Consider the following 25,652-nt stretch of genomic DNA (forward strand, 5'->3'; position numbering starts at 1 on the left):
TGTACTGATGGTACCCAGAGAAGTTTTCCTAAGTGTTCCTTGTATAGGCAGTATGAAAGCTCTGTATTGACAATGTAGATAAATTTTATAGTATTTATTGCTGTTTGTTTTCAGATAACAAAAAAGCAATTCATAAATAGCTCAGCACTCAAAACTAAAGCCATATAGACTATATTCCATGATCCACAGACATTGTTTCTCAAGATAGGTTAGAACCATATATTTTTTATTCAGTTATTTTTGGGGGTACAGTTACTCAGGTTTGAAGTGGGGGCACACTTTTGACAATGCTTATAGCTTCCTTTTAATGAATTTTAGATCCACCAGCTTAGCACTAACATTTCACTTAAAACATGCCTTTGGTTACAGCCCTTTCTGATCCACTGCCTTAGCTTGCAGTGAGCACCAATGTTATGTTCAACAGTAATTTTACACCAGAGAGAGGAAAACATAAGAGTAAGGGAAAATTGCAACTTCAATCCGATTTGGGGCAGAAGCAGGAAATGTAAAAATAGGAACAAAACATCAGTAAGTACATTAGTGTTTTGTAAATTGATTACCTTTTCATCATCCCTAAACTGCTGCCCTAGAAAGCAGGTGATACACTTTATTAAACCATTAACAGCAGCAACAACTGCAGCCATCAAAGAAAAAGTCCACCTACTCACCAGCATTCTAACTTAGCACTCTGCCTGTGACAAGCAGCATCCTGGAAAGATGGCCCTTTGCGGCTTGCTATAGAGCTATCATTTCCAATTCTGTTTCATAACTGCTGAGAGCATGGGTGGTCATATCTCCTGGACATGCCTGTGTGCCCATCACCAGCACGGGTGGGTTACCATATCACCAAACTCACTGATACATCCGGACACCACCCAGGGCCTGGAGTGCCAGTAATTTTCAGATCCAAATGGGTACCGCTGATACACAGAATATGTATAAGGACATCTTAAGATTGAAGAGGGAGTCCGCTGTTCTTAACTGTTATTGGTTGTAATTTAAAATTAGGCTGGGTAAGATTTAAGGATATATGTGCTTGTCTTTGGTATGAAAACTTTCCCAGGAAAAGGGTCTGGGCAAAAGCTGACATCCACACTGCAGTGCTACATTACAGGCGTTGGAGCCGAGGAGCCGAGCTTCTACTGCCCGCCCTCCCTCTCGCTCGCTCAGGAAGTTAGGTGCTACCTCAAAATAACGGATCCAATCTGTTTCAACAGCAGCAGTTCTAATGAATAGGAGAAAAGCAAATGCAACAGCTTTCCTCCCAGTAATAAATCATTGTGGTTTTTGTATAGATTGCATGTGGCGTTGGAGGCAGCGCGAGCCAGGCTGCCAATATTGCTAGCTAATGCTTCAGCCCCTTTCATTTTTCACTCCGAGCAGGAACCCTTTCCTGAAACTTGTTCATTTCACAGAGGGAAAATCGAAGGCAGCGGCAGAGTGTCAGACTGCTTTATTGTCGTCGTTTACAGAGGTCGCTGGAATTAATTGACTCCTTACGTTACATATTGTAAACCGACTCATTTTTTTGACACATTGATGGGAAGGTGGCAGGATCTAAGTGGCTGCTTATTGTCTTTCTGTTCTGCCATCTGTCATAGGCTAGGAACCTAGTAAGTCTGAAATCACAGTTTGGGAAAAGAATAGCACCCACTTTCAAAGCAGACTCCGATAACTGTGAGTTGAACTAAGAGAAGAGAGGAGAAAGCTCCAGCAGATGAAATATGAACCCTGGGTTTGTTTTAATGTCTCCACAGGACCCATTAGCAGGGCAGTGAAGATTTCCACAGCCACCCTCAATTGGTGGTGTCGCTTTGAGAGCATATTCTAAGTAGCTGGCTTCCTCTTACAAGATTGGAAGTAAAAATCGGTCCACAGAGTATTCCATGAATCATCACTCCATGGACGCTCTGAGTTGACTGACAGTAATTCTGTCTCAAAGGCGTTGCTTCTGGAACCAAGGATGAGGAACTCAGTGCACAAGTAATATTTGTCGTACCAGGGCACACTCTTTTCCTGATAAGTATTTTAAATTTGTACTTATTTTTCTATCTATCACACTGGTCTCCTTTTCGCTAAACTAGGAAGATTCTCACTCGTGATCATAGCCTGCTTTCACTAAGATTAGAGGCACAGAAACAAGGACATATTGTTAAAAATGAATAAATTAAAGCCGAGTTAAGCCACCCGGCTCAGTGAGAGCAAACAGTCTTCATAAATAGGAAATGTACTTTGAAGCCATACTACCGCGATGCTGTTCAATTACCAAAGGTGACTAGAGCTCTCCTGGTTCATCTCCTGGTTTCCCTAGCATGGTAGCTTCCTGGGCTGCATTAGCAATCAGACGCTTGCACTGTCCCCTCAGAGCAGTGAGGGGATGGGATGTTATTAAAGGGAAGTCATTTACCACAATCGGGAAGATGTAGCCTGGCAGAAATTCAATACCGGTTTGTGATATGCTCATTCTGCTACTCTGCCTGGTGCCCTTCACTCCTGACACACTACAGCATCCCCCTTAAATCTTCATCCCTTGGGGCGGGCTGGGGGGTGGGGGGACAACGCCTCATTGGCTTCAGAACAGAGAAATATGAGTGATCTGCTTTTCGTTACAAGAGCTGTGGGGGCAAAGGACCCTGATTTTTCCATCTCCCTCTGTTTCTCTCTCCTTCTCCCCTCTCTCCCGCTGCCTCCTCTGCCAGCCTCTCTGTCTCCTTCCCCTCTCTCTCCCTGCTTCTCTCTTGGTCCTTCTGTTCTCTTTTCTCTGCCTCAGTCCCCGTCTCTTCTCTCTCCCTCCTCTCTCTCTCCTCCCCCGGCACTGCTTTTCTCTCCCACTCACATCCTCTGATGGGCATTCAAGCTAGTAAAATGCCTGCTTGAGAATCCCACGAACGCAGCTAGGCACACACAGAGCCGGCGGGGTTTGCATGTTCACTCAAAAGTGAAATGCAAAGAAAAATGCCCTTAGAATTCAGACAAGGGGAAAACATCAAAGGAGAACTGATGTGTAAAAACTCCGGCACCAACAAAAACACGAAATAGGGAACATTTAAACAGATAGGTATATTTTAAACTTACCTTGCCTTAGCAGATGCAGGGATAGCCCTCCTCCGGTGCCCCTGCTTGCTCAGTTCCTTGGCTGAAATAATCACATGGCTGTCTTCTTGCCCCAGTATAAATAGGTGCATATGTATGTGTAATAAAGTACACACAATTACATACTATAGATATGCACACATGCAAGCAATGGTGTCTCTCTTTCTCTCTCTCTCTTTTTCTAAAATATAAAGGAAGGCAGGAGCCTGCAGCTAGGATTCCTTCTTTTGACTGGAACTCTCTCCGGCAGCAGCAGGCTGAGCCTCTCAATCCCGTGAAGAGAGATCCTGCTAGCTGGCGTTATTTCTCCTCGTTTCCATGGTGGTTAGTGGTGCATCGTTCACCAGATCAGTTGTCACACTGACACGGTGCTGCCTGCTCAGCGGTCATTAATAACTGAACACCCTCCACTCCCCAGAGAGGAGCCAATCGCTTCAGACTGCCAAGATGTAGCACTCGCAGCTGCTCCAGCCTGGTTGGCTGAAGCAGCCTGTCTGTCCTATGACAGTGCTGCTTAGGGTACAAATAAATGAAACAGGCTTGCATATTTTTCCTTGGAATCATTTTCTTTCCTGTTTTTTCTTTTCCTTTTGGAGCAATGTGCAGCGCTTTTCAACAAGTTCTCCCATTTGGAATGTGATCAGTCATTTGGAGAAACGGTGGGGTTTTTGTTTGTTTTGTTTTTCTGTTTTTCATTTCCTCTGAGATAAGACAGGAAACACTTATGAACAAGGATTTCCTGAATATTAAAAATACTTGATAGTGACTCTGCCTCCCTGTCTGTGAAGTTCAGCAGTGGCTTTACATTTCAGCCTGCAGCCTGCAGCTCTCCTGCCCCTTGTTTGTTTCCCTACAGATCCTACTTAAATCAGCCTATGTGCATGCAGCTAATAGCCTCTCTCTCTCTTTCACTCTCTCTCTCTCTCCCTCTCTCTCTCCCTCTCTCTCTCTCTCTCTCTCTCCCTCCCTCCCTCCCTCCCTCCATTCCTTCTTTCCATTTTTCTTGTTGGTACTTTGTGTGTGGGTTTATTTTTTGTTTGCGTATTTGTTTAGGTTTTACAATGACATTTCTTAAAATTACAACAAATATTTGCTTCTCCAATACTCACAACAATGGTATGTAAGGAGAAGCATATACAAAATAAACTTTTCCAATTATAACTACTTATCTATACATGGTATAACAAATCTGATGCCACACATCGGACATGTGTTGTATGTGGCATTGCTTGTGCCTGCATCCAGATGTACATGTATGTGTGTGTGTGCGCCTGTGTATGCGTTTTAGATGTATGATTTATTAGTAATAACTCAGGGATCCTTTCCTCTACAATAGACTGAACAGTTAAATTATCTCTTTTTGCACTTACGGCTATCAACTCTGAATGGCTACTTAACTAGGAAAATGTTTTCAATAGGAATTATATGTAAAACATTTGGAATATTTAGACTAGAAATCATGCCAGCGTGGTCATGTGTTCAGCTCCAGAACAACCATGACAAATAGAAGAATATAAGGGCATGCTTTCCAGACAGTATACTAGAGAGACCTCCTGAGAGGAGTGGAACATGGGAACAATTTTCAACAGGTCCAAAGCTGCCTTATCTGAGTCTCCCCTTGCTTTGATAGACTGCCCTCTAGTGGAGGAAAAGGAAATGGCATTTATTAGATTTACTGGGGGAGGGGGGAATAACAACAAAAAGCAAAAGCATTAGCACTAATTGTTTCTTAAGGTGTCGTTGAAGTGACTTAAACCGGTGTTCTGCGCCATGACCGTATGCCTGGAAGCTTAGCCTCACTAACATTGTCTTTTGACCACCAAACGCTTTCATGTTACAGTTTTCTTTACAAAAGCAAACAAACAAAATCTACCAATGCTTTAGTTATTCGTTGTATTGATCAATTTGTTGACGGAGTCAGGGCCTTTATCTTCTGCCTAGGCAATTTGAATGCTGGTATGGTAGGTGTTCCTCAGAATATTTTTATTTTAATATATAATTGATAAACTCTAATCTTTTTGATAAGCATGAATGCTAAACCAAAGTGGCTTCTTCATTGGCCAAATGGCATCCAATTCTGAGTGTTATCCTCTCACCAGACACTTACAGGTACTTGAGTGTCCACTCACAGGTATGGGAGGAGGATGAGTGTTGGGCTGTTACATTGGAGTGCATCGCATATAACTTAATAGCCTAATTTTACTTTCTTCACTTGAAACGTACTGAATTTTTCCACTCAATTTGAATATTTTTAGAGTATATACATGGAGAATTGTGCTATAATTGTAACAACTATTTGAAAAAAATTCCTTTTATATTGTACCAACTCCTTAAGCACTTTATTTCGATTGTTATTAATTATATAATCAACAAATCTAGTAATCTGTTGATTATTATAATGTATTGATTACAATGTGCTCTCATAATGAAGATAAGTTGTGAGGCTCGAACATGTTAAAAATAACTTTTAAAAATAAAACTAGTAGGGGCCTAGAGAGATGGCTCAACTGGTTAAGAGCACTGACTGCTCTTCCAGAGGACCTGGGTTCAATTCCTGGCAGTTCACAACTATCTGTAATGACAGAAAATAAAAAATAAACATTAAAAAATAAAATTAATAATCACAGGTAGTACTTAAATCCAAACATATTTATAAGTTCATGAAAATGTTTTTATAATTAATTAGGATTGAATACTATTTCAAAAACTGCCTTATATAATAATAATTTCCTAGAAAACTGTTTTTACCAAATGAATGTTTGCTGTATTTTCAAATGTAAGAAATGTGAGTGCTCTTTGAATATAGGTACATGATAGATCAAAAGTATATCGTACTTGTGTTTAAGTGTAATATCATGGGGTATTAGAAATGAGTTTTTATTAGAAGGGAGAGAATTACTCTGGCTATGAATGAAGAAGATGAGAACTCTCTCTGGCTGTAGGTTTCCTCCTGCTAAAATTATCAGCAGCTGGAATCGAAGTATATTTGGGGATTCCTTAACTTACCGGGGAAGACAGTCATTCAATGCAGTATTATTAGGTGTCCCCTCGAAGCACCATATGAGGATATCCCGCTGAGGGATGCAAAGATTTAAGAGCATTACATGTCCTAAAATTGCTTGTGGTCATCAGAAAACAGACACAGTATGGAATAGGAATGGCCTATAAAAATTGATCTCAACTTGTAGATTATGACTCCTTTGATAGTTAAATGACCCTTTCATAGGGGTCCCATGTTCAATATCCTGCATATTAGATATTTACATTATAATTCATAACAGTAGCAAAGTTACATTTATGACGTAGCAACAAAAAGGAAGCACTTCAAGTCCCCCAGCATTGGGAAGGTTGAGAACCATTATTGTAGAAAATCATAAGACATGTTTAACTTACACATAGATGCTGGAAGAGAGCCAGAGGCAGAGTGCCTCAAGTCCTGAGCAGGTCCCAGCTCCATCACCCTGTAATCTAGTGGATGATTGACAAGGGTGCTTCTTCTCTTTGCTCCTTCTTCCATGCTCCTCCCTGCTCTCTTCTTTTTCTCCCCTTCTTTCTTTCTGTATTTCCCTTACAGTATGTACATAGTGATAGGGATTGTACATCTCAGACTCACTACATAATGAGTGTAGATTTTATCTATATTGTGTACCTCTATTATAGCAGTCACCACATGAGGATTTTATTTAATTAAAATGACCTGCAGGAAAGTTGAATGCGTGAATGAACAATTAATCCTTAAATTGTGCTTGAAGAGTCCTGCCTTCGTCACTGTGTTAGAATAGCATAGGATGTACATTTGGTGGGTTTAGTAGCTGGAGATATTAATTGGAGACATCTTTGCAGTCATTCCATCCTAGGATTTATTTATCTGCCTGTGTGTTTTCCTTTGAGAGAAGTAGTCAGGACAGTGAGCAACGTGTGGGGTAGGGCCAAGTGGTTGGCTATAAGACTTTACCTGCTCACTGATCTGTGACCTGGGCATTGTGTGAAGTATCGTCTCTGAAGTCTCATCCATGGAGTGAAACTTAAGTAGCATCTTGGCATATCATTTTCTTCCTAGGATTTGTCTGAGGATTAAAAAAGCTGATACCTACAAGGGGCCTCAGCAGTTCCATAAACTGTAGATAAGACTGAAGTCTGGACTTGGTTTTTGTCATTCTTAGCATTGTGCCCTAGCCAGGCATGAGCGATGCTATGCGTGATGCTGCTCTCATTAGTGCTCTCCTCCTCATTTCCCATCAGCACCATCATTATTCTGCTGCAGATTCTCCCTGGCTTGGAATGCCCTATCCTCTCTGTATTCCATTCCCTGACTTTTTTGTCTGTCGATTCCTGAGCAGGTTACTTCAGCTGTGACTCACTAGTGGCTAAGACCTCTTCTTGACACACAGACATCCTTTATTTCTTAAACAACTTAGCACTTCTCTTCTCAATTAGTTCTATAAATTTGCCTTTTTCCATTGTTGTTTTTAATATTCTCAGAAAGGTGGGTATATGCCTTATTATGTCTTTGAGCTCCCTCCATAAGGTAGTAAAATCAAGAAAACAGTTGTTGAATGCTAGTGTAGTCTGGGTTTGTTTTACAAGTTTAAATCTTACATCTTCAGAACAGATATTTTTATCCCCATTAGACAATACAAAAACATGGGCAAAAGGTCTTCATTTGTCCATTGTCTCCAAACTATTAAATGAAGGAGCCAAAATTTAAACTAAGTTCTGTCTATTTATACAACCAGTGTTCTTTCCACCGCACAGGGCACTCAATATTCACTTGTAAAAATGAATGAATGCTTGATTGATAACTTTGTCAACCAATTCAATGTAGTCAGCAACAGGAGAAGCCAAAGATAAATTACTATTTAAACAAAAAAAGGGAATTAATTTTATACATTAGAAAGTGGATAGTTTTGTATTGTTGTGTTGTTCAGTGTTGGTGACAGAATTTTATGACTGTCGGGATTTGAGAAACAAAGCTAAAAGAGATGCAGGTTCCTAGTCAGAAATACACACTCATACAGCCAGAGGGTGACTGATGACAGCGCACTGATCCATTCTTAAGAGAGTCTCCAGTGATTTGGTCCATTGTAGACTAATGCTGAAAGGTAACTTCTCAGGAAACATGGCTTAACATGGGACATTTGTCAGGTGTTTCAGTGTTGGTCTAAATCACGTTGGATCAGTTTTCTTTTCCTCCTCTAAGGAGTTTTAACTTGTAGAATCAATCGCAGGTAAAATCTGAGATTTTTTTTTTTACTCCCCATGTGATAATTTCTGATCCATTTAAAAAAAAACAAACCACAGGGACAGACAACACAAGAGAACATCCAGCAGTCACAGGTTTAGAATCACACAACAGACAGACCAGAGACAGAAAGGAAAGAGACCAAAAAAATGAGGTCTTTTCTTAGCTGTTATTTTCAATGACGTTTTCACTTCATTTGAAAGAAAGAAGTCCATTTCTATCACTCAGGTAGGTTTGCAACCCAAACCAGGGAAATACTGAGAGGTCAGGGAGGCAAGTTCTTTCTTCTTGCTTTGTTCGCCAATCCTGTCCTTTAGCTTTCCGCTTTTGTTTTCGGTTAGGTTTCAAATAGTTTTTTTCCCACAGAAGACTGACTTTTTCACTACGTGTGCTTAAAATATTATTATAACAAGGCGCCTGGCTGCTGTCATGTGGAGGGCTGAAAGCACGTTACCTCCTGTGCATGTGGTACGATCCCGGGTTCTAAAATATGATTAAGTACAGCGGGTAGTTGTGCATCATGGCACATGGCTCAAATGTCAGCTTCTCTACAGAGCAAAACAGATTTTCTGGAACCCAGGAGTTAGGACCTTTGTCTCAAAATAAACTAAAATAAAATGAAAAAAAGAGATAATGTGAATAATATTGTCCCATAGTATGTGAGTTGTGCAGAAATAACTGAAAAATAATAATACTAAAAAGCTAAAAATTGAATCAGTGGAATAAATGGGTGGTATTTCTTTTTCTGTATCTTCTTTTTAAAAAATGTATTCAACTATTATAAACTATTATAAAATCAATTACTTTTCTAAGTATAAATAATAGCTAATATTTTAAAATAATATATAAATTCTTCTCTGGAACTGCCTTGTTTCATATAACATTTACCCCTTTTAACAATATTCAATTATACCTACATGTAATTAAATCACATTAACAGAAAAACAGGAATAACGACAACTATTTGAACATGCACCTTGGTGAATGTTACCTGTTTTTCATGAGTTGTGCTATCTCTTCTTCCCTGTTAGTGGATAGCTGGGTTAATTAAGTGCTTGTGGTACCTACCGAAATGAAGACCTGAGTTCAATCCCCAGAGTCCACCTTAAAACAACAACCAGAACAGGCGTGCTTTCATAATTCCACTACTGGGGAGGCAGAGTCAGGCAGATTTCTAGGGTTCACTGCCCAGCTAGCTTGGCTAACTTGCTGAGTTCTGAGGCAGTGTAAAACACTACCACACATTCTATAATATGAAGGCAGTACCCTACAACTAACACATGACACTGCAGGCTGAATTTTCGACCTCCACATGCACTCCCATTGCACAACCACATGCCTCTCACCCTCATATATGCACACATGATCATACATGTACTTGTACACACACAAGTTAGAACACTGGGTAGCTAGCTTCAAGCAAGTGCAAATTTGGTTGAGGATACATAGCGTCTCATAGTTGCTCACTGGCGTAATCCAGCAGTGGCAGGTGTGATCCAAGGCTGCCACTGTGCCACTGTGCCACCTAGACTGAGTTGTTCTCCTTAGTGCTACCTAGTCTTTATTTCTAACAGAGCATGCAGCCATCTCATTCGGCATCACTTACTGAAGTTCGCATTTTGGGGGTTTTAATTTTTTTTAACTAGAATTATTAATTTAGTTTGGGTATGATCACTTGGCCTGCATGGATGTATGTTACTCACAGGGATGCTTCATACGGACAGATATCAACCATCAAAGGAATGCTGGAAGTAGAACCCAGATCCTCTGGAAGAGTCACACGTACTTTGAACCTCTGAGAGATCGCTCCAGCTTCACACTTTGCATTCTCGGAGTCTATTTATGTAATGAAACCAGTAGTTCTACAAAACGCCTGCTAAAAATGTTCATACTAATTTAAGAGGCCCTGATCATCTCACTGAGAGTTGAGACAGGTAGTAGCGACAAACACCTTTAATCCCAGCACTCAGGAGGAGAGGCAGGTGGGTCTCTGAGTTCAAAGCCAGTCTGATCTACAGAGAGAGCTGTAGGACAGCCAGGACTACACAGAGATACCCTGTCTCGGGCCGGGCGTGGGGGAGGCAGTGTTTATTGTGTTCAAAAACATATTACTGTTTGTCTTGCTTCCACATGTGTTTCAGGTTATGTATGATCTGCTCTCACACAGTGAGCAACTTGAGGGCAAACTATATATCCCCTGTGCTGTTTACGTTCAACAATACAGTTTATATATTAAAGATTATTAACTACAGTAGTCATTTGCTGCAGCCGTTGTGTGATCATTTTCTTCCATTTATGTAAAAGAACATCTAAATCAAGAGTCCCCTCGGTACAAATTTTGTCAGCTTGGTGACCTTTCCTACCTGAGATTATTCACAACAGAGCATTTTAGGATGAGAGAGGAGTGCATATTTTCTTGGCTTGTCCTCTTTCCTTGCTGACCACTTTCTCTTTTCCATCCTTTTGTTTAGAATTTCATAAATACAGTTGAGAACTTCTAACTCCATGGAGATTCATGTAATTTTAAACAATAATTAAAACCTAATAACCAAGATGACACTTAAGTTCATATAAATACTAGGCAAAACTTATGAACCAAGGTGACCTAAAATAACATTTCTCATAGGTAGATTTTCTTATGCAAACTTTGCTGGAATTTTCTTTGCCCTGTTATTATTATTATTTTTTTTTGTAAAGGTAGACTAGTGAAAACTATCCTCATCCAAGTAAGAGTTCCATGCAGTGATATCCAGGAAATGCAAGCAAACGTTTTTGTGCATACGATTATCTCCATCTTAAAACCATAATATATTCTCCTAGAACTGCAGGTTAGGCGCATAGTCATAGTGCGTCTGGAGATTAAGCAATTGTTTGAATTTCCACTAATATTTTATTTTTATGCCACTGTTACTTGAGTTCCACCAGATAGAAGAGACAGAAGGGGACTATTATGATTCTCTCCCCCACCCCAAGTTCTCTTTCTTACTTGATGGAAAATTCAGGAAGCCTAGTTCGCAGGTTTATTTCTGTTCATCACTTAGACCCAATCTTCTTACTGGAGGGAATGTGTTTTCCAGGAAGAAAGCCACTGACTCAAAACAGAACGGAGACATCTCTGCTATACTGATTCCATTGATGAACTTAGCCTTGATTCATCAAATCATCTCCATCTTAAAACCATAATATATTCTCCTAGAACTGCAGGTAGGCGCCCAATTATTTTCCTATCTACCATTACTCAGGTACAAGTTTCACCATTCTTTCACCCATTTTCCACATATTCTTGTATTTATGCCTTCACTCAACTGTAATCTCTAGGAGTTGTTGGTCTTGAAGTCCCTTCATTCTGTCATCTCTTAAGACTGGTGTTTCTTATACTTGCAAGTACGCATGTGTGGGAATGACTACTATGTCCTGGCATTTCTTCTGGCTTTCCTGTTCCAGTAGCATTCCACTGAATCGTTCACTCTACTCCTTACCTTTCTTCTTTGCCATTGCTTGCCTGGTTCCCAGTGAACTCAGACTTGAGCGCTGGCAAACAGGAATTCTTTGCATGTAAGTGATTGCTATTAAACTTTAGAGACTGCAGTTTTTACGTTTGAATCAGAGCAATTAGTAATCCCCTTAAATGAAAGGAAGCCTCCTTTATTTTTCCTCTCTCCCCTTCTTTCCTTTGGACACCCAACTTCTCACACATCAGTTTTGTCTTACAGTAACTGGGACTAATTGACCTCAGGTGACAAGCCTCTGTATTGTGCTTCTCACCATAACTTCCATCCATCTGGGTAACTTAGAGCTCTTCCTCTATGCCTACTGTTTTGACAGGAAAAATGCTCACATCTTCTCAAGCCAGTTCTCCGTCTGCACTGGATGCCCTCTGCTCTGTCTTTCCTATGCCCCAAAGTCAAGCTTCTAAGCCGACTTAGATTCTCCTGGCCTAGTCGGCTGCTGTGCTTGTCCACAGAGAACCACTGAGTAGCGCTGTGATCTTTGTTCTGTTCCTGGGGATGGGGTGGGGTGCTGCGCGTTGAGGAAGTCACATGGTGACGCCTGTTCTGCCTGCCACAGAGCATGCCTCAATCAGTGCTGCTGGACTCCGGGGTTTCCTTCAGTCAGCTTTCGTCCTCTTTTCTTTGATGATTCCCAACTCTTTAGCTCCCTTCTCAGTCATTGACCGGCAGGGCTTACATTATTAGAATCAGACCACTCTAAATGAATCTCCTAAATTTGACCACCCTGACTCACTAACACACACTCATTCAGGCTAGCCACTAAATCCTCTTTTTAGTATCAGAGCATGAGTTTCTCATTGTCAGTGTCTGGATCCTTCTACTTTTGTATTGTGAAGAGTTTGGATCTATCAAGTTTGTTGACCACACCACTCTGCAATTTGCATTCTTCTATAGAATCCACACAGAGGCTTATTTTTCACTCACAGTTAAATGATAACAGTTAAGTCCCCACTTAAGTCCTTAATCCTGCCCTGTCTTTCCATCTCAACCTGCCTTTAGTAAGTTTCTCACAAGAGCTGTCATTTGCTACAGTGACACCATTATTGTTAGGAACTTTTAAAGGTTTCTGTTTGCTTGTATAAAATCCAGTTTCTGCAATAATGAGTGATTCTGAGATTCCTCTCTGAACTTGGTTCTTATACCCATTCTACTCTCACCTACATAGTCTTCCCCAATCATTTGGCTCTTACCTACAGTTCCTACTTTTTTTTCCTTAGCTGCTATCATATTGCATGTTGTCTTAGACACTGTGACCCTTTATCTGTGTGCCCTACTCTCACATCACTGACACTGCAAATGGTTTCTGTCTGTCCACCTACATATACCTGTATCCAACTCTCTGACAAATATCTCTGGTTATATTACCTCCATGAACCTCATATTTATTGTGTGCAAAACTGACCTTTTAACTTTCCTTTGAATTGGATTTCCCTCCTTTGTTTAGCAGTTCTCTTGTAATATCTCTGCCAAGTTACATAAAGAAGTCCTTGGCCCTCTTCTCAAATCCTGATTTATTCTGTTAGTGAATTTTGCTCCCAGCTGTTTCTGAATCTTGCACTTCCCCTGCTGGACCGTTATCATCCCTTACTCAGGGGCTATGGTTGCCCCAGACTTCCCTTCTGCCATCTCATCCACTCTCGTCTGTCTTCTTGTAGAACACTCAGGCATGCACATTATGTTAGCATGACTGTCTCTCACTGTTTTCTCTTTAATCTTCAGTTGATTTCTTCTTCTGGGAAATTTGTTCTCAATTGTAGGAAACTGAGTTTGCTGTGCTTTGCCTCTGGTCCTGTATCACAGAGTAATTATCTCAACGTACTTCTCAATAAACACTCAATAAACAGGTGCAAAAATTTGAAGTAGAAGTTTGATGGAGAGAAAGGAATTATTCCTAAGCATAGCAGAATTAGTCTTTAAACCCTTAATTGTAAAGTGTTGATGAACATACACATGAGCACAGATAGGCTTTGATACTTGTGCGAGCCAGCTATAATCCGTGGGCTGCTGGGCTGAAGATTAGTTCTGTAAACAGCTGAAGAGGTGAAAAAGAGCCATGAGGGGGGGAAAAAAACCATTATAGTGTTTTGGTGTTTTGTTTTGTTTGTTTTTGTTTGTTGTTGTTTTTAGAAAATGAGAAAAAAAACTTACAGCTTCAAGAATGCTGATGTATAATTGTGTGTGATAGCAAGCATACTTTTGTTATTCTTTTATTATATTTATTGTTCCTGTTGTTCAGGGAAGTATACATGATTTTTCTTCAGCTACCCACACAACACAATAGAAGGGATCATAATTTTAAACATGTATAGGTATGGAATTGAGAAATTATACATGCTGAAATAATAAAAATGCCTATAATAATAATAATAATAATAATAATAATAATAAATTGTTGTTGTTGAATTCAGTTGTATATAAAATACTGGCATGTGGCAGGCATCATCCACAATAAACTTTGGTCTTACAATGCTGTGAGGCTTGGAGGAACTTTCTGTTTTCACAGAGAGTTAGCTGAGGTTGTTTTACCCTTGCTTGCCTGGAGCTAATGTACCACTGAGGCTGGAACATCAGTCGGACTGCACATCAGTGCCCTGACAAATGTCATCTCAGTCCCCATTCTACTCTTCATTGCATGTTCTTTGATATTATTATTATTACTAATTGTTCTTTGATTTTCTTATTTGTAACCAGATTAAGCCATAAATTCACAGTACAATGCTAACACAATTTAGTTATGCTATACTTTCCTTGTTTCAAAATATTGTCCATATTCCTAGCCCCTGAATTAGATTATAGACATGAAGGTATCTATAAACAATTATCCTCAAAGTCAAGCCTTATTCTAAATCAAATAATTTTTAAATGGTTTTCATAATTTTTATTTCAGGGTAGTTCTTTGTGTTTGACTGCCTTTAATTATCAGTATTTAATTTACTTTTTATTATTTGTTGTTGTGGTGGTGCATGCAAATGTACTTGTTCACATGTGTGCTGTGGGAGTCAGTGTGCACACAAGTATGTGTACTTGTGGTGGAGAGGAGACATCAAGAGTCTTTATCGCTTGCATATTATGTGTGTGTTTCTGTGTGTATTACAGGGTGTCCTCACCTCTTTGACTTGACTAGCTAGTCAGTGAGCTCAGGAAATCTTCCTGTTTCTGTGTACCTCTCCTTTATCATTACAATTACTGACACACCATCATGTCCAGCTCTTACGTGCTTGCTAAATGTTCAAATTCAGGTCGTCATGCTTACAAAGTCAGCACATTACCCAATGAGCCATCTCTCCAGCCTGAGGATACTAAAGCCAAATGTTAGTTATTTTATTCATGAGAGAAAGCAGCTCCTATTGTAAGTTTTACATTGTCCTGATACTAAGCAAATGTATAAATATATACATATACTTTTAGTATTGGTGTACATTTGCTATACATATCTCTATTTCATGTATATATTTGCATGTATGAGACTATTCACAGGCAAAATCTGCGCCCTGTTCAACAACAGAGCTTCAAAGTTCTCTCCCTTAAGGCAATTGCTATGCAGAAAACTACAAAATCGGAAGCAACCTTTAAGCATAGACAGAAAAAGAATAAGGGAAGCTTCATTTCTTGAGGTAAGGAAATGTCTAAAATATAATCAAACAAAAGAAGAGCATATGTCTCTTTTGAACGATCACTTGGCTTTCTTTCCGTTCCATAGACGGGCTATGCGAAACGAACAAATGAACCCTCAGTGCTGACACTGCCTATTACACCTTTCCCCGTCCCTAGCAGTTACTTAAATTAGTGCTTCACCAGCGATGCCATAGATGTTCAGTGCTTTGGATGAGTGAGACTTTGGGGTGCTCTCCAGTTGCACCGCGGCCACCAAAAGCTCCCTTGTGGTCCCTAAGGTCAGGCAGGTGCCTGTCTGAGGCTCTCACACAACGCCCATTACTAAGGAAACTACTTGTTTTGTCTGAACGTGCTCTGAATGGGTGTCTCATTTGAAGTCTAGTGATCAAACCATGAGCACAGCATTATGGAGCCAAGAAAGAAATGAGGAAACAAAAACTATTTGAAAATGCCGGCAAGCATTTGCATAGCTTCGCACTGTGGTAACGTTCCAGAAGACAGAAGGTGCACGTATTTATTTATTTATTTATTTATTTTGCGGCATTCCAGGTTATTTGAGTGTTATAAAAGAAAATTTCTCTACCTGCCCAAATAATCAAAATAAGCAAAGAAGATTCTCTCCTGACCTGTTCTTAATCCCCACTCTTGTTGGGGCCTCACTGAGAACTGTGCATTATAACATGGGAAGGGCAAAATACGGAGTCTCATATTAGTGTAAACGTGCTCTGTTGTCTCTATAAGTAAATGGTGTGGTGCTATCTCTCCCAATAAACAAACACATGCTCAGAGTCAGACTGCAGCTGAGAGCCTCCAAATTGCCACTGTTCAATTCAGAATGAGGTCTGTGAAACAGTGCCTGGCGCTTGGGCTTGAGGATGCAGACTGGATGTGGAGTCAGAGAACTCTGCTTCAGGTCCTCCACCCTCCTCCTCCCACCAACTCTCAGGAAAAAAGCTAACTGACTCTTTTTTTTTTTTTTTCCCTACTCAACCTCAAAGGAGGGATTTTTAGGACTCTGAATTCAGCCTTCTGTTTCTATCTTTCCTCCACCCATATTTTGACATGGCCACTTAATATCCCATTAGAGACGTTCGAAGTGCTATCGTGAAACCCATCTTGAGGAGAAGTAGGATTAGAGACCCAGAGGAGACTTCTCCATACATTGAGCCACCATTCTGTTTTCAGCAAAGAACAGCTAGACAAACAGGTTGATTCATCTGTGTGGATAAATTAATAACTTTTGTATGCGATTTGCTATTTCCCTATTTAATCAACAGCCATGGCAGTTAGGTGACCCCTTGGCACAGGAATTCCTGATTGAATGAGATCTTTGAACCCCTGGCCTGAGATTTCGCTCTGTGCGGCAGATGGTCCCCATGTCCTTACCCTCCTGAAATCATCTCTGGAGCTTCCATGTCACATAATGGTGCTAAGAAAGCTAAAACCTGGGAACATTTAAGTGCAACCATGGTTTCTGTCTTTTTGATGGTTTTTTTTTTTTTTTGGATTCTCACAGATCAATAGAATAAACTTAATAAATATGAAAAGCCAAGTGCTGTGTTAGAAAGCCTCCCTTTTCTAATCCCCGTGTGTGACACTTATCTATAATCCCAGCTCTCTGTAGTAGAAGAAAGAGAATCATGAGTTCAAGGCAGCCTGAGGTGAAAATGAAGTTGTAGGGATTTGCTTGTTGATTTATTTTCAGATTCGTTTTTCTTTTAGCCATTTATAAAATTTTAACAAACACGAAGTTTAAATATATACCTTTTTTGAAATCTGTAATTTTATTACACTCGATTTATATGTGGATGTGTGTGTGTGTGTGTGTGTGCATACCACATTCCAAAACATGTTTGAAGGTCAGAGGAGAGCCTGAATGAACCAGTTCTCTCTGTCAATCATATAGGTCCTAGGTATTGAACTGGAGATGGCCAGGATTCCCCATAAACACCTTCACATGGAGCGCCATCTCATCAGCCCTATACCCCTTCCAGAGTCCTGTCAGAACGATTCTTAAGATGCTAAACTTAGTAGAATTGAGTACGTATGCCAGTTAGTGGGAGTTTTTCAACTTGAGCTAGAGTCACTTGGGAAGAAGGACCTTCAACTGAGGTATCTTCCCCGTTAACCTGGCCTGCTGGCAACTGTCTTGATTGACGATGAATGTGGACATGCCAGTCCCACTGCTGGTGGAGATACCCCAGGGCAGCTGGTTTTACAGAATATAAGAAAAGAAGGGGAGAGAGCCATGCAAGCCAGTAAGCAATGTTCTTTGCTTCAGTTCCTCCCTGCGGTTTCCTGCCGTAAGCTCCTCCTCTGGCTTCATTTGATGGTAGACTCTAGTAAGCTAAAATACATCCTGTCCTGCCCAAGTTGCTTTTATTCAGTGTTTTATCACAACAGCAGACAAGTAAACTAAGTCGGTAATGATAAATTAAGTTTTTTTTTTTTTTGTTCTGGCATTAAATGAGGAATGCCTAACATCACTCAAAGGCCCTAGATTTGAATCCATGAACAAAAGCAAGTTTATTCATAGGAAAGTACACAAATACTTATCCTATCAATAATATCCTCGGAAGTTCTGATTACGAGTCGTCAATTCAGTTAGCAGTGAACAGCCTGAAGCTGCCAGCTGTTTCTCATCTGCTGTGCCTGCAGACTGTTTGCTTAGATTGTGTGCTTAGCAGTTTAGATACGATGCTTGCTGACAAAATTTTTCTAATGCTGAGACTTTTGAAGTTTCTGTTTTCAAAATGAATATGCACTAGATTCTTTGTGGGCTGTACTGTCAAGTTTTGTCAGAGACCAGTATAGTTTCATTTTTATACATTTGGTACTCAGTACCCCATAACTGAGACCTACTATCCATTGAGAAAGAGAAAATTGAACTAAATTGTTTAATATGAAAAAATATAGACAACTCACAGTTTAGAGATGACTGATCCATAACTTGCTTTAATTGTTAAACAACAGAAACAGCAATGTTTTATTTTTTTTAACATTCTGTTAACAAATTCTGTTTCTTTTTTTTTCTATTTTTTTTAGAGATTTTCTTTATTTACATTTCAAATGTTATCCCCTTTTCTGGTTTCCCCTCTGAAACCCCCCTATACCCTCCCTCTCCCTCTGTTCACCAACCGACCTACTCCTGCTTCCTGGCTCTGGTATTCCCCTACATTGGGGCATAGAATCTTCACAGGACCAAGGACCTCTCCTCCCATTGATGACCAACTAGGCCATCCTCTGCTACATATGCAGCTGGAGCCATGAGTCCTACCATGTGTACTCTTTGGTTGGTGGTTTAGTCTCTGGGAGCTCTGTAGGGTACTGATTAGTTCATATTGTTGTTCCTCCTAGGGGGCTGCAATCCCCTTCCGCTCCTTGGGTCCTTTCTCTAACTCCTTCATTAGGGACCCTGTGCTCATTCCAATGGATGGCTGTGAGCATCCACTTCTGTATTTGTCAGGCACTGGCAAGAGTCTCTCAGGCAGAGACAGAGGCAGGTTGATATCTGAGTTTGAGGGCAGCCTGGTCTACAAATCAAGTTTCAGGACAGCCAAGGCTATACTGAGAAATGATATCATGAAAAACCAAAAATAGTAAGTAAAAAATACATCCAACTCCTCTCCAATTGTTGCTCTGTTGCTGGGAATATAAAGTCTAATGAAAAGAAAAATGTTTACTGACCTGAAATTTTATTTGTTGGGAGATGTAGTGGGTGGAGAAATATATAGCCAATTATATACTTGGAGATAAATGATTCCAAAAGTGAGTTTGGCATATGCCAAGGATAAAAAGGCTCCGAAGGATAACAGGAACACACTGGATGTGAGAAGTCCTAAGAGATGGCCAGACATAGCTCTCCTGTGGTGCAAATCATAGGAAAGAAACAGTTGTTAATTATAATTGGCAATCAGTGTGTTTTCCATCAGAGTGAAGATTCTGGAGACCTGAAGAGAGTATGGGAGAAGACCCTTAAGATCTGGAGTTATGTGTTCATAGGTTACCACAGATGTGCTGAGAACTGAACTCTGGTCTTTTAAGACTGACCTACCCTTAACCTCTGCTCCAACTCTCTAGCCCTATATTTATCTATGTTGTGGTCTTAATTTATGATTTCCTGATATTTGGAGAATTGGTAGAAAGTGGGAAGTAGTTAGGGAGAAGTACATACTGATGCCAGATCATTGTAGCTGAACAGATGGTAAGAAAGCTAGGATTTCAAAGATATCTATTATTTGTTAATATAATATGTGTGTGAGGCATGCTTACATGCCATAGAAGACATATTGAGGTCACAACAGAACTTTGTTGAGTCAGTTCACGAGCCACCTTTATGAGTTCTGGGGCTCAAACTCAGATTATCAAGCCTTAGTAGCAGGTACCTTTATCAATGGGGCCATTTTGTCAACCTGTCAAAGGTACTTTAATGCAGACCTGAGAAGACTCCTGACGGATTTTATGGAATATAGAAAATGGATGATCTGGACAGGAAGTCCACCTTGCGGTGGATGGTTCTGGTACCTAGCTAGCGAGGTTATGCAGGTGGATAGCTAGTAGAATTATTCAGAGAGAGATAAGAAAATGTTTTAAGGCTGGGGAGGCGGCCTAAGCCACAGCAGCAGCGGTCGCCATCTTGGTCCGGGACCCGCCGAACTTAGGAAATTAGTCTGAACAGGAGGAGGTCCAAATACAAGATATCTGCGCACCTTCCCTGTAAGAGAGCTTGCCAGCAGAGAGTGCTCTGAGCACTGAAACTCAGAGGAGAGAATCTGTCTCCCAGGTCTGCTGATAGACGGTAACAGAATCACCAGAAGAACAATCTCTAAACAGAGTCAACTATAACTACTAACTCCAGAGATTACCAGATGGCGAAAGGTAAACGGAGGAATCTTACTAACAGGAACCAAGACCACTCACCATCACCAGAACCCAGCACACCCACTTCGCCCAGTCCAGGGAACCCCAACACACCTGAGAACCTAGACCTAGATTTAAAAGCATATCTCATGATGATGGTAGAGGACATCAAGAAGGACTTTAATAAATCACTTAAAGAAATACAGGAGAACACTGCTAAAGAGTTACAAGTCCTTAAAGAAAAACAGGAAAACACAATCAAACAGGTAGAAGTCCTTACAGAAAAAGAGGAAAAAACATACAAACAGGTGATGGAAATGAACAAAACCATACTAGACCTAAAAAGGGAAGTAGACACAATAAAGAAAACTCAAAGTGAGGCAACACTAGAGATAGAAACCCTAGGAAAGAAATCTGGAACCATAGATTTGAGCATCAGCAACAGAATACAAGAGATGGAAGAGAGAATCTCAGGTGCAGAAGATTCCATAGAGAACATCGGCACAACAATCAAAGAAAATGGAAAATGCAAAAAGATCCTAACTCAAAATATCCAGGAAATCCAGGACACAATAAGAAGACCAAACGTACGGATAATAGGAGTGGATGAGAATGAAGATTTTCAACTCAAAGGTCCAGCAAACATCTTCAACAAAATTATTGAAGAAAACTTCCCAAATCTAAAGAATGAGATGCATATGAACATACAAGAAGCCTACAGAACTCCAAATAGACTGGACCAGAAAAGAAATTCCTCCCGACACATAATAATCAGAACATCAAATGCACTAAATAAAGATAGAATACTAAAAGCAGTAAGGGAAAAAGGTCAAGTAACATATAAAGGCAAGCCTATCAGAATTACACCAGATTTTTCACCAGAGACTATGAAAGCCAGAAGAGCCTGGACAGATGTTATACAGACACTAAGAGAACACAAACTGCAGCCCAGGCTACTATACCCAGCCAAACTCTCAATTATCATAGAGGGAGAAACCAAAGTATTCCACGACAAAACCAAATTCACGCATTATCTCTCCACGAATCCAGCCCTTCAAAGGATAATAACAGAAAAAAACCAATACAAGAACGGGAACAACGCCCTAGAAAAAACAAGAAGGTAATCCCTCAACAAACCTAAAAGAAGACAGCCACAAGAACAGAATGCCACCTTTAACAACTAAAATAACAGGAAGCAACAATTACTTTTCCTTAATATCTCTTAACATCAATGGTCTCAACTCGCCAATAAAAAGACATAGACTAACAAACTGGCTACACAAACAAGACCCAACATTTTGCTGCTTACAGGAAACTCATCTCAGAGAAAAAGATAGACACTACCTCAGAATGAAAGGCTGGAAAACAATTTTCCAAGCAAATGGTATGAAGAAACAAGCAGGAGTAGCCATCCTAATATCTGATAAGATTGACTTCCAACCCAAAGTCATCAAAAAAGACAAGGAGGGACACTTCATTCTCATCAAAGGTAAAATCCTCCAAGAGGAACTCTCAATTCTGAATATCTATGCTCCAAATACAAGAGCAGCCACATTCACTAAAGAAACTTTAGTAAAGCTCAAAGCACACATTGCGCCTCACACAATAATAGTGGGAGACTTCAACACACCACTTTCACCAATGGACAGATCATGGAAACAGAAACTAAACAGGGACACACTGAAACTAACAGAAGTGATGAAACAAATGGATCTGACAGATATCTACAGAACATTTTATCCTAAAACAAAAGGATATACCTTCTTCTCAGCACCTCATGGTACCTTCTCCAAAATTGACCACATAATAGGTCACAAATCAGGCCTCAACAGATTCAAAAATATTGAAATTGTCCCATGTATCCTATCAGATCACCATGCACTAAGGCTGATCTTCAATAACAAAATAAATAACAGAAAGCCAACATTCACATGGAAACTGAACAACACTCTTCTCAATGATACCTTGGTCAGGGAAGGAATAAAGAAAGAAATTAAAGACTTTTTAGAGTTTAATGAAAATGAAGCCACAACGTACCCAAACCTTTGGGACACAATGAAAGCATTTCTAAGAGGGAAACTCATAGCTATGAGTGCCTTCAAGAAAAAACGGGAGAGAGCACATACTAGCAGCTTGACAACACATCTAAAAGCTCTAGAAAAAAAGGAAGCAAATTCACCCAAGAGGAGTAGACGGCAGGAAATAATCAAACTCAGGGGTGAAATCAACCAAGTGGAAACAAGAATAACTATTCAAAGAATTAACCAAACGAGGAGTTGGTTCTTTGAGAAAATCAACAAGATAGATAAACCCTTAGCTAGACTCACTAAAGGGCACAGGGACAAAATCCTAATTAACAAAATCAGAAATGAAAAGGGAGACATAACAACAGATCCTGAAGAAATCCAAAACACCATCAGATCCTTCTACAAAAGGCTATACTCAACAAAACTGGAAAACCTGGACGAAATGGACAAATTTCTGGACAGATACCAGGTACCAAAGTTGAATCAGGATCAAGTTGACCTTCTAAACAGTCCCATATCCCCTAAAGAAATAGAAGCAGTTATTAATAGTCTCCCAGCCAAAAAAAGCCCAGGACCAGACGGGTTTAGTGCAGAGTTCTATCAGACCTTCAAAGAAGATCTAACTCCAGTTCTGCACAAACTTTTTCACAAGATAGAAGTAGAAGGTATTCTACCCAACTCATTTTATGAAGCCACTATTACTCTGATACCTAAACCACAGAAAGATCCAACAAAGATAGAGAACTTCAGACCAATTTCTCTTATGAACATCGATGCAAAAATCCTTAATAAAATTCTCGCTAACCGAATCCAAGAACACATTAAAGCAATCATCCATCCTGACCAAGTAGGTTTTATTCCAGGGATGCAGGGATGGTTTAATATACGAAAATCCATCAATGTAATCCATTATATAAACAAACTCAAAGACAAAAACCACATGATCATCTCGTTAGATGCAGAAAAAGCATTTGACAAGATCCAACACCCATTCATGATAAAAGTTCTGGAAAGACCAGGAATTCAAGGCCAATACCTAAACATGATAAAAGCAATCTACAGCAAACCAGTAGCCAACATCAAAGTAAATGGAGAGAAGCTGGAAGCAATCCCACTAAAATCAGGGACTAGACAAGGCTGCCCACTTTCTCCCTACCTTTTCAACATAGTACTTGAAGTATTAGCCAGAGCAATTCGACAACAAAAGGAGATCAAGGGGATACAAATTGGAAAAGAGGAAGTCAAAATATCACTTTTTGCAGATGATATGATAGTATATATAAGTGACCCTAAAAATTCCAACAGAGAACTCCTAAACCTGATAAACAGCTTCGGTGAAGTAGCTGGATATAAAATTAACTCAAACAAGTCAATGGCCTTTCTCTACACAAAGAATAAACAGGCTGAGAAAGAAATTAGGGAAACAACACCCTTCTCAATAGCCACAAATAATATAAAATATCTCGGCGTGACTCTAACGAAGGAAGTGAAAGATCTGTATGATAAAAACTTCAAGTCCCTGAAGAAAGAAATTAAAGAAGATCTCAGAAGATGGAAAGATCTCCCATGCTCATGGATTGGCAGGACCAACATTGTAAAAATGGCTATCTTGCCAAAAGCAATCTACAGATTCAATGCAATCCCCATTAAAATTCCAACTCAATTCTTCAACGAATTAGAAGGAGCAATTTGCAAATTCATCTGGAATAACAAAAAACCGAGGATAGCAAAAACTCTTCTCAAGGATAAAAGAACCTCTGGTGGAATCACCATGCCTGACCTAAAGCTTTACTACAGAGCAATTGTGATAAAAACTGCATGGTACTGGTATAGAGACAGACAAGTGGACCAATGGAATAGAATTGAAGACCCAGAAATGAACCCACACACCTATGGTCACTTGATCTTCGACAAGGGAGCCAAAACCATCCAGTGGAAGAAAGACAGCATTTTCAACAATTGGTGCTGGCACAACTGGTTGTTATCATGTAGAAGAATGCGAATCGATCCATACTTATCTCCTTGTACTAAGGTCAAATCTAAGTGGATCAAGGAACTTCACATAAAACCAGAGACACTGAAACTTATAGAGGAGAAAGTGGGGAAAAGCCTTGAAGATATGGGCACAGGGGAAAAATTCCTGAACAGAACAGCAATGGCTTGTGCTGTAAGATGGAGAATTGACAAATGGGACCTAATGAAACTCCAAAGTTTCTGCAAGGCAAAAGACACTGTCTATAAGATAAAAAGACCACCAACAGACTGGGAAAGGATCTTTACCTATCCTAAATCAGATAGGGGACTAATATCCAACATATATAAAGAACTCAAGAAGGTGGACCTCAGAAAATCAAATAACCCCCTTAAAAAATGGGGCTCAGAACTGAACAAAGAATTCTCACCTGAGGAATACCGAATGGCAGAGAAGCACCTGAAAAAATGTTCAACATCCTTAATCATCAGGGAAATGCAAATCAAAACAACCCTGAGATTCCACCTCACACCAGTGAGAATGGCTAAGATCAAAAATTCAGGTGACAGCAGATGCTGGCGAGAATGTGGAGAAAGAGGAACACTCCTCCATTGTTGGTGGGATTGCAGGCTTGTACAACCACTCTGGAAATCAGTCTGGCGGTTCCTCAGAAAATTGGACATAGTACTACCGGAGGATCCAGCAATACCTCTCCTGGGCATATATCCACAAGAAGCCCCAACTGGTAAGAAGGACACATGCTCCACTATGTTCATAGCAGCCTTATTTATAATAGCCAGAAACTGGAAAGAACCCAGATGCCCCTCAACAGAGGAATGGATACAGAAAATGTGGTACATCTACACAATGGAGTACTACTCAGCTATTAAAAAGAATGAATTTATGAAATTCCTAGCCAAATGGATGGACCTGGAGAGCATCATCCTGAGTGAGGTAACACAATCACAAAGGAACTCACACAATATGTACTCACTGATAAGTGGATACTAGCCCAAAACCTAGGATACCCACGATATAAGATACAATTTCCTAAACACATGAAACTCAAGAAAAATGAAGACTGAAGTGTGGACACTATGCCCCTCCTTAGAAGTGGGAACAAAACACCCATGGAAGGAGTTACAGAAACAAAGTATGGAGCTGAGATGAAAGGATGGACCATGTAGAGACTGCCATATCCAGGGATCCACCCCATAATCAGCTTCCAAATGCTGACACCATTGCATACACTAGCAAGATTTTACTGAAAGGACCCAGATGTAGCTGTCTCTTGTGAGACTATGCCGGGGCCTAGCAAACACAGAAGTGGA

The 25,652-nt window shown here is 40.1% G+C and overlaps 2 protein-coding genes across 6 annotated transcripts in view; one reads left to right on the top strand and one right to left on the bottom strand.

The window, feature by feature from the left end:
- Positions 1-3,562, bottom strand: part of Lrrn3 (leucine rich repeat protein 3, neuronal) — a 34,390-nt gene extending 30,828 nt beyond the window's left edge. For 2 of the 3 annotated variants that reach the window (NM_010733.3, NM_001271708.1), the window contains exon 1: positions 3,076-3,562. The gene's annotated coding sequence lies outside the window, so the exon portion shown is untranslated. The remainder of the gene's footprint in view (positions 1-3,075) is intronic. The other variant, NM_001271709.1, reaches the window with a different exon arrangement.
- Positions 1-25,652, top strand: part of Immp2l (IMP2 inner mitochondrial membrane peptidase-like (S. cerevisiae)) — a 931,528-nt gene that overhangs the window by 458,435 nt on the left and 447,441 nt on the right. Inside the window, exon 5 of one of the 3 annotated variants that reach the window (XM_030247004.1) lies at positions 11,413-14,164. In XM_030247004.1, the coding sequence (XP_030102864.1) occupies positions 11,413-11,518 (106 nt within the window). In that variant the 3' untranslated portion in view covers positions 11,519-14,164. 3 annotated transcript variants of the gene reach the window in all.

Source organism: Mus musculus, chromosome 12 (genome assembly GCF_000001635.26).
Source record: "Mus musculus strain C57BL/6J chromosome 12, GRCm38.p6 C57BL/6J".
Taxonomy (NCBI): Eukaryota; Metazoa; Chordata; class Mammalia; order Rodentia; family Muridae; genus Mus; species Mus musculus.